Source organism: Phacochoerus africanus, chromosome 1 (assembly GCF_016906955.1).
Source record: "Phacochoerus africanus isolate WHEZ1 chromosome 1, ROS_Pafr_v1, whole genome shotgun sequence".
NCBI lineage: Eukaryota > Metazoa > Chordata > Mammalia > Artiodactyla > Suidae > Phacochoerus > Phacochoerus africanus.
This window is the reverse complement of record NC_062544.1, coordinates 256,449,641-256,463,040: the sequence shown is the minus strand read 5'-3', so window position 1 is coordinate 256,463,040 and position 13,400 is coordinate 256,449,641. Positions and strand designations below refer to the sequence as shown.

The following is a 13,400-nucleotide window of genomic DNA, read 5'->3' as shown; positions in this document are numbered from 1 at the left end:
ATAAACTCCTTTTATCCAGTGATGCTGGTGCACTAGGTGGCTGTATGTGGACAAGGGTACCGCCTGTTCTCGCAGAGGGCAAACCTACAGATAAGCGCAGGGGGGTGTTAAAAATGCCTATTACCCAAAGTCACACTGACTTAGGGTGTATAGGTCAACAGGCTCTTTCACACTGCTTTCTTTAAAATATTTCACTTCCCTTTTTCTTCTTAGAATTACACGTATTGTTTGGGGCATAGACAATTTAAGATTTCTGGATGCACTTTTAAAAACTGCATAGAGACAGAATTATGAAAAAGTGCCAACAAGGCAAAGTGAGGAAAGCAGAATCCAGTGCTCATCAATTACATTTGTAATTATGTTCCATGATTTCTGCTTAAATAGGAGCTCGTTAAAAAGGACAATGGTATTAGTTTAATAGATTTTGCAGAAAGAGCACATAGGCTTTGCCAGCATGCTTAAAGTACATTAGTAAAAGAAAAGAAATATTTCAGAATGCAAGAGGGTTTCATGTCACATATTTAGATTTCAAGACAGTAGAAGGCATTACATTGGTATCAACTATAGCTATCATACTTCATGGCCAAAAAAAAAAAAAAAACCCACGGGATTCCTAGAGAATTCAAAAGACTCTACAACTAGATGTTAATTAGACACTTATCCTCATTCACACACAAACCCCAATAGCCTGTCCCTGCCCAGTTCCACACCACACAGACACCCACAAACCCCTCCTCTGCCTTGCATTTCAGTTAAAGGATCCACATGGTAACATGTGTGCCTGACACTGTTCTATTTTGTACATGTCATGAGCACCCAGTCTCTTTGCAGTAAGCTCCCAGCCCCCCTTTCTCATTTCCCAGGCAGGGAACCTGACATTTTGCCTTATCTCTAAAGAGGACATAGATCTGAAAAAAAAAAAAAAAAAAAAACCCAAAAAACAAAAAAAAACAAGAAAAAACCAGATTTAAGGATGATAACACTAAAGTGAACACGTGTATATGAAGAGATTGCTGTGGAGCCACAGGGGGGAGGTACATTCCTGTATTTCCACAGTGTGGGTGGGACGATTTTGTGTTGACTCTTTCTTGCCAAGACCCCTGGTGACCGAGAGCACAAATGTCTTAGACTGCTGTTCCCAACTGTTTGACAAGTGTAGAGGGACATTCAGTAGAACTTTTCATTGAGAGAAGTTCTAGTTAGCACTAAGTTCTGACTTTGCCATATAACTGATTAGAGAAATGACTTGGCCAAGCCATGTAGGAAGTGCTCACTTAGGAAACATGTAGATGGTTGTGTGGTTTTTTGTTTTTGTTTTTGTTTTTAAAAGGATGTGATGGTGAGGGAGGAGCTGTCTTCACTGGTCATCCTCTTTACATTTGCTTTGCAGCAAATTAATTGCTGTCTTAGATTAAGTATAGACCCTATAACTAGGGTAAATGCATAATTTGCTATCCCAAACTCAGGACAATATTGAGCACTAAAGCAGCACTGTAAATTAATTGAGTTGGACTACAGACATAAATTGGGACTGTGGCCTGAAGACCGGAACTTATAATCACCCTGCCTATAGCCCAGACCTGCTGCCCAGAGTTGATGAAGATCCTGGGGGAGGGAAGGAAAGGAGGATGGGCTGTCTGAGAGCGCTAATGACCTCATCAGAGAAGAAAAAATACAAACCACCCATCTACAGACTTTGAGACTATGTGGCAAAAGTGTCTGTGAAATCCTTGGCACATTCCACTCACCCATGAAATTATAAATAACAGCAGCCAAATAAACTTTCTCTTCTAAACTATAAACAGATTTTTAACAAAATCACCATCACCAATTAACAGTATATACATATTCAGCTCTGCAACTTTAACTGTAACAATAAAAAGTACGAAACCTTCCTCTGCAAGTTGAAGCCCATTATTCAAGCCATGCATTCCACATTCATTAAGAAACAGCTATTTTATAAATACCCAGAAATAATCAGTAATATAGTTATTTAAAAATAATCTCTGTGGCTTCACAAAAGGCAATGATGCCTCCTTTCAAGTTCTGTAGCAGCATGTATTTATAAATCTTGTGACAAGGAGATTAAACATTTTCCTCCAGAACATTAAGCAATAAAGCAATTCCCTAAGAGAAGATGGGAATGGTATCGCAACCAAGTGTAGACCTACCTTGGTGAAATACATTTTCAATGAACTGGGTCTAAAACTGATATGCCCTGTTTGCAGTACTGATACTCAATAGAAGTTTATACCTAGATATTATAATAAAACAAAAGCACTTCTGAAAATCTTTGCATATTAAAATAATTTAATATAGGATATATATAATCACAAATACCTTGAAGTCATAGATTAAAATTGAGTGAAATAAAGAAATATGAAAAACTTGGGCAAGCGAATACCTTTTCTGATACCCGCATAAGTGCTAGTCAGCCCATTTCTCTTCTTCCGGTGTCGATACAGCCAGATGCTAAAGACCATAAGGATGATCCAACACGCTGCCCCAATTCCCGCAATGAATGCCGGCTGCTTCACAACGTCCGAGATCTGCTGAGCAAGGCTGACTTGGTCCTCAGGTGACACGGGGTTTCCATGTGAATCTGAAAAGCCATCGTTGCATTAATTTGGGTTTAAAACTCCCTAAGACAATGAACGCATATGATATATCATAAAATGACCGTCGTTATTTTGTCAATTTTTAGACAATAATTTCTGCTTTTCATTCTACGAGATTCACCATTGTTAATTAGAAGAGTTCACGAGCTCATGAGATTTTTGGAGAGATGATAGCCTTTTAACTTATTTAAATTCAAAACAAATATAGTAATTTTATGGAATATATTTAAAAACAAACATGGTAGCACACAATTTCTATTTTTTTATTCCAGAAAACTGTAGTTCATTGCTTAAAGTTTTACAAGATGATGCTCACTGAGATAAATGGAAAATTATAATTCTAAAAAATGAAATATTTTGAAGTATGCAAAAAAAAGAATACTGAAAAACTATATAAGAAAGAAAGAAGCTTTCTCAGATTTCTACAGGAACCTTCAATTATGTGTTCTAAAAAAGGTAAGAAATAATATTTCATTTCCTCTATAAGGTACATATAGGTAGACATTGAATAAAAAAGTATATTTGAGTCTGTGTGTGTGTGTGTGCGCGCGCACGCGCGCGCGCGTGCACCTCCCCTTCCCCTGCTCTTGAATATTCTAAGACTCTTAACTGTCTCAGAAACACATTATTTGAAACTATGTTCAGAAAGGTCTGTACAAATTTGGAATCATTAAAAACCAATCATTAAGACTATGTTGCCATTGAAAGAACTATGAGAAGTCTTTCTTTTAAAATAATAACCCCTAACCTGAGAACCTCCTAAAAAGACAAAAGACAAAAAAAAATATATATATATATAAAATAATAACTGTGGCCTACAATAGGTATAGAACATTAAGTATGGGCAACAATTATCAAGTGTTAGGAGTGGTCACAAGGGCTCCTGTTTTCTGTAAGCTATTTTGATTCCAGAATTAAAATTGATGGAATTTACAGCTATTAGAAGTTACTCTTTTTACATTTATGTATAAAGCTTCCAAGAGATTCATTTTCCAAGTCACACACAGAAGTCTGCAATGTCTACAGAAACCTGAAAGCTGTTCCTTTCATCAAAGCACTGAGTTAAGCCAACACTGAAGATGTCTAGTGTGCAAATTTCTTACTGGTGTCTGTAGTTTTATTTGTTTGATCATTTTTGGTTTGGGTTTTTTGTTGTTGTTGTTTTTGTTGTTGTTTGTTTGTTTTTTTGCTTTTAGGGCCACTCCTGTGGCATATGGTGGTTCCCAGGCTAGCGGTCAAATTGGAGCTGTAGCTGCTAGCCTATACCACAGCTACAGCAACAACAGATCCAAGCCATGTCTTCGACCTACACCATAGTTCACAGCAATGCCAGATCCTTAACCCACTGAGCAAGGCCAGGGATTGAACCTGTGTCCTCATGGATGCTAGTAAGATTTGCTTCCCTTGAGTCACTATGGAAACTCCCTGGTGTCTGTAGTTTTAATGTTTTTCCCCTAAACATCTGGTCAGACAAGAAGGTATGTGTTTGCCCATTTCCTTTGTATTGGTGCTTTCTTATAATTGTTAAATCACTTGACTCTGAAAATGTTCTGCTAATGTGGCCTGTTTTAAAACAAAAATATTTGTTGCAGTCCAAAACTCTTTTTTTTTTCTCAGAAAAATGATTGGTATAACTCATTATTTATGAGTAATGTTTTTCAAACTGAAAAAATTCTTACATATTATTTTTTCATGTTAAATGATATCACATCCTGATAGGACACTGGCAGGTAAAATAAGCAGCCTCCAACAGCAAAGGAAATAGTTTTAGGAAAATAGCACCCCTTTTTATGTAAGAGGGCTAAATTGCTACTCATGTTCTGTATGGCTGTCTTTTTCTCTTGAGCAGAATTCCAGATTTCATTCTATGGAGGGTCAAGGCTAAAAAAACCTATTTTCACAGGCAGTTGCCATCACCTGCCTTCAACTGTTTGTTGACTGAAAGTTTATTTCATGTTCCAGACTCTTTTATCTATGGTTTACCTGAAAGTTCACCAAGCCAACCTATTCTTTTTATTCCAAATACACTCTTTGTATCTGCTGGGTTTATAGATTTCCTGGCTGTTTGTGCAAGGTTAAGTCGGGTAGCTTCAGATTTTATGGAGCCAGCTAAGAGAGGTTCCATGCAGATAACCAGATGGGCTTAACAGAATAAAGTGTGGTGTGACTAATGAATTAAAATGGCCCCTCCATATCTCAGTCTTTGTCTCACTGCAGCTGAGGCTATATTAAGACATGGAAAACTGCAACGCATTTTTAATTTCAAGAAAACCAATTTGACCCTTAAATCCCATGATTTAAATCTTAAATAAATAAAACTACACATGGTCCTTTTTCCAATTCATCTTTGAAACTCTAGCACTAAAAGTCATATATTATTAAGAAAAAAGGGTAAATGACATGGCTACGTATAGGGCCATCACTATGTAACTTTTAATTTCAATTTTAATAGGTTAACACTGACTTTTACAAAACTAGGCAATCATTTGGGGAAAAAGATCTATATTTAGACTATTTTCCCCATACCTTAGATAACTCTGTAACAGATGGAACAAGCAATTTTTTACAAGTTTTCTGTATTGTAATAAATGAACCAGAAATAAACCATGAAGCTATTTTTGCTTAAAAGTTGTATATATCATAATCACTGTTGAAAAAAAGTGCTAAATGTGAAAGATGATCCAAAAAAATCAAACTCGAGCCCATGGCTGTGGCAGAGAGAGCAAACTCTCCACAGAAGCCTTGAATGGTACTCTCACAGCACAGAGTTGTTGGGAGGTAGCTCCCTAGCCAGTGACTTGGCATTCGCAGAGTTCCATTCATCTGTTTGGGATCACAGGACTGAGTTCTGGGCAGCAGTGATGTGTGCCACTTTCAATCCTCCTACATACTGTCCCTTTCTTCTTTTCAGCTGCCCCAGGTCAACTCTGGAAGCCCCAAGTTAAAGGAGAGCCTTACCAAGATGTGATCTGCCATGTCTACATGTCTACAGCCACTGGGCTTCAGAGGGACTTAATTGTGTTATACTCCAGAAGTTCTGCAAGGCATCTGTTACAGCAGCTAGCATTGTCTTAACAGTGGAACATCAGGAACAGTTTCCAAAATGAATGTAAAGTTTATTAGGTATAGCAACAAAGTTTATTCAAAGTGGAATGTTTCTCAGTTTTGTTTTGAAATAATTTCTGAAATGTCATCAATATTATTAACATGCAATAATACTCTGTACTTGTGATATACAAAGATTGATGTATCTAAATCTTTTTCATGATTTAGCAACCGGCATAAATATTACTAATACTTAATCTCTGGTCTGGAAGAACAAAGTTGACTGCCTATTTCTCAGTATCTTATGTAATTTAAATGTTACCTCTTAATAGCTGGTTCTTTTTTCTCCCCTTTCCATTTATAATTTTGTTGCTGTTTTTTCTTGTTTCAGATTTTACTGTAACTACTCACTAATTTGAATTTTATATTAATGCCACATTGTCTATAGTGAAGGGTGGTAACTAAGACTTTGGTCAGGTGTTTGTGTTTATTTTTTAATTCATGTAAGCGCTTTTGAAGCAAACATTGTATTTAACCTTCTAAGTAATCAGTGTATTCTATATTCCAATGCATTTTAACATCTCACTCTATATTTTGTTATAAAAAGCAATCTATTTCTTTTTTCTTTTTTGGCCGCAACTACAGCAAATGGAAGTTCCTGAGCAAGAGACTGAATCCGAGCCACAGGTGCAATCTACACCACAGCCGCAGCAATGAGGGATCCTTCACCCACTATACCAGCCCAGGAATCAAACTCACACCTCAGCAGTGACTCAAGCTGCTACAGAGACAATGCTTGATTCTTAACCTGCTGTGTCACAGTGGGAACTCCAATACAATTTTAAATAGACAAAAAATGGTGAATATGAATATAAATTACATATTGCTTCCAATACCTAGTTTAAGTTTTGTATGGAAGTGTTATTTATTTATTTTTTTTTAATTTTTTTTTAATCCAAACCACTGTAAGTTCCATGAGGGGAAGATCATGACTTCCTTGTTCACTGAGTTATTCTTGGAGCTCACTTAATAGTATTTGCTAAATAGATGAAAAAAATTCAATAGGACAGGATTAGGATGACAGTGAATACTGAAAGCCTTTTGTTTATTTTTTAAATTATTATTATTTTTTTTTGTCTTTTTGCCTTTTCTAGGGCTGCTTCCCACGGCATGTGGAGGTTCTCAGGCTAGGGGTCTAATCGGAGCTGTAGCTGCTGGCCTACACCAGAGCCACAGCAATGCCAGATCCGAGCCGTGTCTGCAACTTACACCACAGCTCCCGGCAACACCAGATCCTTAACCCACTGAGCGAGGCCAGTCACCGAACCAGCAACCTCATGGTTCCTAATCGGATTCGTTAACCACTGCGCCAGGACGGGAACTCCTGAAAGCCTTTTGTTTAGAATATCATTTAAAATGTGTGCTTGGATAACTTTCAATTTAGTTGTGATATTATAGATAGATAAAATAAAGCCAACACCATCAATTTTACAGCTCTATTGCCACATTCCATTGTCTACTCAACTTGCAATGGTGGTTCCACTACACAAAAAACAAAAAGCAGGGGTCTCTCACTGTGGCACAGTTGGGTAATGATCCGGACTGTCTCTGTGGAGGTGTCAGTTCAGTCCCTTACCCAGTGCAGTGGATTAAGGATCTGGTCTTGCCATTGCTGTGGCATAGGCCACAGATGTAGCTCAGATTCAATCCCTTGCCGCTAGAACTTCCATATGCTGCAAGTGTGGCCAACAAACAACCCCCCCCCCCCAAAAAAAAACCCAAACAAACAAAAAAAGCAAAACAATGGGTAAAGGAGCAAGACTTTGAGGCCAGATCTGCCCTGGCACTCACCTAACTGGATGAACTGTGGCTCGCTCTTCACCCCAGCTCCAGCCCCAGTGCTGGCTGCCACCTCTACGCTGTATCGGATCCCAGGAACCAGTGAGGGAATAACCACAGAAAAGGTGGAACCATCTACTGTCTTGTTTATATGGTACCGAGTTTCATTGCCCAGACACCAAACCTATAAGAAAAACAACAAATTTTCAGTTGGTGAATTATGTAAGTTAATTTAAACATCAATACAGTATTGTGGTTCTAGACCTAGACTAAGTTTAGACCCATCATGAATCTAATATAGGAAGTTTCAAAAGTAATTTTTCCCTGGATCTAGTTCCAAGAAGACTCTTCCAATCAAACCTAGTTTTAGTAGTACCTTAAAGACCTCTCTGAACTTCCTTAGATACTTTTAAGGGATTCTATCAGGGATTCTATAAATGTTTCCTGAAAGATCCTGGTTCCTATCAGCTCTTATCATCTTTTTTTTTTTTAACACCTAGAAATTATTTGCCAGGAAAAAAAAAAAAAAGAACTACCAAAAAGCTGTATGTATCCAGATAAAGAAAAATAACTGATCTATTATCACTCAGTATTTGCATCCCTACCCTTGACTAGGCATAATACTAATTGACCAGATATCAAAAAAGAAAAACAAGAGGAAAATTGAGTCTAACATTTTACTTCAATAGTTCTCTGGGATAAAATTAACTGATTCTGTTCCAGTCCCATCATCATTTTTGTCAAAACCGAGAAGCATTTGATTTTAAAAGAGAGCTTTTGCATAATTTAAAGTATCTTGGCATAAATATGGTTTATAAAAATAAAACTGAACATAAGGAATAAGGATCATCCTAGGATTTATTCCACCTATGGTATGCTGAACTATTATCAATGAAAGAATATTAGCACTCTGATCTTATATTTAAGTGGTGATATTAATCTTTGATTATATATATATATATATACACAAGATCATAAAGAATAACAATACGTATTTGACTTGAAAGAAAAATGTTCTCCTAACAAAAAAAATCATCGCATATCTCATTAACTTTGATTATATTTGTGATAGGAAATTATTGTTAGGAAGTAAAGACTTCTGAACAATGTAAGTTATTTCACTAAAGGATTAATTATTAAAGTGATTTTTTTGTGACGTTCAAGAGCTTGGATATGATGCATAACAGTATTTGGACTCTGTTTCCAAGAAAATGATCCATGGAGCAGTAAAACATGCTTTATATTCTTTATGATGTCCTCAAGCAAGATGTAGGATTAGTTTCAAGTAGCCTATTGTCTAAACTGTAGTAGGAAATGGGATTTAAAATAAATCTAAGAATATCAGTGTCTTCTATCACATGGACAAAAACATTTAGTTTTTAATCTTTGAAAGTTAATATTATTTTAATATAGTTTCAACACATAATACCAACAAATGGTCAGACTTCTATACCAGGGTCTGACCATTTGGAAATAAAAGAGTCCTTTGTGATTCTTTTCCCCCCAATTACATTACACAGCTGAACCAAAGCCACAAACTGATTTTGTACCAGTCAATCAGGTTGCGAAAGGCATTTTATTATTTTAAATTGACCATGAAGTTAAGTGAAATCCACCCTTTTGTATTTCTTTAGGAGAGAAATGAGTTTTGACTCTTAGGGGAAAATGCCTACATTACACAATTTTGCTTGAGAGCTGAGACATCGCCTCATTCTATATCCTTAAAAATCTCTATAACTGTTTATTCTTCCAGATTGATCCGTAGCATCCTGTCGCTTCCCAATATTGAAATAACTTGAAAGTACTTAAAAGTGTAAAGACTCTTACCTTTTAATGACTCGATTATAGCAGAAGACCTAATTTGAAATAAAATATCCAATGTGCATTTATGGCTGTAATTTAAATACTTTGAAAAATGTCACCCTTTTAAAGTACTCACAAATTTCACTGACGTTTTTAATTTGTTTTTAAATGTCATTTTAAAATAAAATGTTATATCTAAAATTGAGCTCAGTATACCTGACTCGTGCAAATTAGTTTGGTATTCAAAAGTACATTTATAGTCTTTATTTGGTTCTTAAACAAAAGTGCATATCAGAATCACCTGGACAGAAATACCAAAGTATATATTATATGCAAGGGCCTTGTTAGACTTACTGAAAATTATTTGGAAAAGACAAACTATTTGGAAAACTATTTCAATTATTTGGAAAAGTAATTCTGAGGTTAGTATGTAATTACCTGTAGAAGGTAAATGTGTTCACCTCCTTAGCAGCAGTTTCATGTCATTAGATACATATGTTCACATACATGAGATAATCCACTAAGTACTGTAATTTAGCTTGTAACCAGAAAAATACCAAAGTATTATGAACATTTAAGGCATTGTCTATAGAGTAATACCTGTTTTGCAGTTAAAAGTCTTCTAGTACGTAATTTGTTTACATATGTGTTGAAAAAAATACACATTAAATCTAGTCTCTATTGAGATTTTCTTAATTCAACCCATCATTTATTCATTTACCATAGCTTATTAAGACTGTGCAAAATGCATATTCATTAATAGAACAAATCTCATGTCCATGGCTTAGTGTTTGCTATACCTTGGCTTGCTTGAAAATATTTATTTGAACTCAATCTATGTAAGACTCTCTAAATTCAATGATTAGAGTTGATAACTTCACAGGTAAAACTAATTATTCAGAATTACTAGATTAAATCACTTGACAACACATCATATATTTAAAAAATTCATTTAGACATTTATAGGAATGTATCATTGAATTTCCTCTGAGATATGAAGTTTTGTCAGAAATTAAAATGAGTTTTATAAAGATTTTTTTTCAAGCAACTAAAATAATTTTTCCAACTTAGCTTCAATGTCATAAAATTTCAAACATTTGAAAGAAAGCATACCATCTCTGATAAAATTCTATGGGGCAAACTAATTCTGCAAAATATATTTAAGCTTTTTTTTTTAGGAGGAGAAAAAGATTCTTTTATTAGTTTTTATATTTAGTGTTTGTGTGAAATCATATGGACCACATATATATATATATATATACATACACATATACATATATATGTATACACACATATCTATATATATAATGACCAGGTAAATTCTCTCTTTTAAAAATTATTATTTTTTTTTCAAATGGCTTAAGGAAACAATTATTCCACAATGATTGAATAAACAGGAAAGGATTTTAAAAATTATTTTACATGCTGCTATGTGGACCAGCAGATGGCACCAAATATCCATGAACAATTTAACCAAGCTAGGTTTTTTTTTTTTTTTCTTTGTAAAAAAAGAAAGCACTGTGTATGTACTTACCTTATACTCTTGGACCATTCCATTCTGAGTATCTTCAGGAGGTGGCTGCCAACTAACAAGAATTGCAGTTCCATTTCCATCGTTCTTTGATACAGTTACACTTTGTGGTGGGGCACTGGGTGCTATTAAATTGTTTCAAAAGTAGATATATTATGAGCACATTAGAGAACACTGACAGCAGGCAGTTAAAGACAAAAAGTATACAAAATTTGTATCAATATAGGCATATGTTTTAAAGCTTATTGCTCATCCAAGTCTGAGAAGTTCCAAACTCTTTAAGTTTTTCCTCACTATTGCTAACCTACTGTTATTGTGAATTTTCCATAACCAAAGTTATATAGATTATCTTTTCTCCTACTCTGCAACCCTAGGGGTACATTAAGTTCTCCCTAAAAATGTTCAAAAGTATAAAGATAAATGCTAATCATCTCTGATATTAACTGTACCCTATAATTTATTGTAATCTAAGTAATAAAAACCTTTAAGAAAAATTCTGGTTATTTTCAAAGAATATACTTATGACATGTAACCTTTTATCCTTTAGGTAAATATTAATTTTTAATTTCCAGTTACAGGGTGGCCAAACATACTGGTTTGTCTAGAGCTGAGGTGTTTCCAGGGACAGGAGGCATAAAATGTTAACCCCAGAAGGTCCTGGGCAAACCAAGGCATCACTGACTACAAATGTTACTTATTAGTTGTTACGAACAATCACTCAAAATATAACATTTGATTAACAAATAGAAAAGAGTTAATAGAAAGGGAAGCAAATGGAGGATAATTCCATATTAAAATGTGAATTTTAGTTCTGAATAATTAAATATATCCAATATATGTCATTAATACAGTGCTCACATCTGCTCATTTTTATAAAGGCCACCATAAAAGCAAGTCAAGTATTATAAAATTCTGGTTTTTAGACGTTCTAATTAAATAAGTTCTATTAGGAAAATACAGAGCTTGCTATCAAGATGGTTAATAATAATTAATGTCACTATTAACGTTAAACTTTTTCAATTAAGTTAATAGAAGCCTAACCAAAGTACCGCCATGCACAGCAATCACACATTTCATTATACTTGCCTTCTTCTAGGGTTTTGGCAAATTTAATTTCACTGTCTGCTCCTTGAAATTCGTTGAAAAAAGGACGAGCCTTAATTTCATAGTTAACTCCTTTTTTGAGATCAGGGATAACCACGCTGTTTTTGGTTGGGGTCCTCACTTCAAAAACTAACCACTCCGCTTCCCCATGGGTGACTCCAGAAGGGCGATAAAGAATTTTATATCCTTGAATATACTGAGACTGTTGGTCCACCTATGAAAATGACACAGATAATTGCAATCATACATGTCTATTTTTATTGACTTGTTAGAAAATTCTGAAAACTCAATGTGATACAATGCAAAAAATTCGATCTGGCTTCCTCCCAGTTTTCTACTTTATAGAAAGTAGAATACTAAAAATGAATTGCTAACTTTGTAATGTGTCTACTTTTTTTGGCTTAATATACAATATTCAATATTCATTTCTTTGCTTTATGCAGAAATGTGAGGCATGGTGGCAGTTCTGTGACAGACATCTAGAAAGAAGTGAGGGTGTCAAGGGGATGAGGAAATAAAGTGTGTTTTTCCATTTCCTAATTTTAAAAGACTACTTAGTGTTATTTAGAAATATTTCTACATTTAAAAGTTCTTATGTTGATGACCCTATCACAAGTTGTATATTCATAATACTGTGTTTCCTCTGAGACCAGTAAAGTTTATTACTGAAGCACAGTATAAAAATACACAAGATGAAAACTTTCTGTTTCAGGGCGCCTCACAGACACCATAACAAACAATGCTTACGTTACAAAGTTACCATTGGTGGAAAAGTAGGCAACGGGCATATGTAACTTTACTATCTGTTGCCTATATATATATTTCACATAGTGATCTCCCCAAAGTCATTAAAATGAGGTCAAATATTACAACCCCGACAACAACAACTCACGGTCCAGTGCACTTCAATTGAAGAGGAAGAAAGGATGGTGGGGTTGTGGAGGTGCAGTACAACATTTCCCAGTTCTCGCTGGACCTGCTTGTGATCTACCCCCTGACTGGTTGGGGGAACATCTGCAACAATAGGAGAAGACCATGTCACATCCTAGACAATGTTACTGACTTGAATGAAAACGTGGTGAATCAATCCTTTCATTCATAGAAAAATGTCAGAAAAGAAGGATAATTCCAACTGTGAAGCCAACCTGTGATACAGAATAAAATAGGGACAACCTAACCTTTTCACTAGGACGAGGAAGATAGAACATACAGAGAAAGATAGTAAGCAGAGGGCACACAGAAAGCAAAAAAAGAGCAGAGGCATAGATGATGATGGCAGACAGCAGCCTTTGAGGGCTCCTCCTATCATGTAATGATCGATTTCTTGCCAAGGATGAGGAGCCCAGTGCAATCCCCTGTGAGTCTGTTACATCACCTTCTGGAGTGAACCCAACTATTCAGGGAAGGAAAGAGCCAGAATCTGCAGCACAGTAGAAGAGTAATCAAACAGAATGAAAACA

At 35.4% G+C, this 13,400-nt stretch overlaps 1 protein-coding gene across 4 annotated transcripts in view; it reads right to left on the bottom strand.

The window, feature by feature from the left end:
• Positions 1 to 13,400, bottom strand: part of ROBO1 (roundabout guidance receptor 1) — a 398,650-nt gene that overhangs the window by 52,445 nt on the left and 332,805 nt on the right. For all 4 annotated transcript variants that reach the window (XM_047794457.1, XM_047794476.1, XM_047794465.1 and 1 more), the window contains exons 14-18: positions 12,833 to 12,954; positions 11,923 to 12,154; positions 10,840 to 10,961; positions 7,515 to 7,686; positions 2,405 to 2,602 (exon numbers count right to left, since the gene is read on the bottom strand). In XM_047794457.1, the coding sequence (XP_047650413.1) occupies positions 2,405 to 2,602; positions 7,515 to 7,686; positions 10,840 to 10,961; positions 11,923 to 12,154; positions 12,833 to 12,954 (846 nt within the window). The remainder of the gene's footprint in view (positions 1 to 2,404; positions 2,603 to 7,514; positions 7,687 to 10,839; positions 10,962 to 11,922; positions 12,155 to 12,832; positions 12,955 to 13,400) is intronic.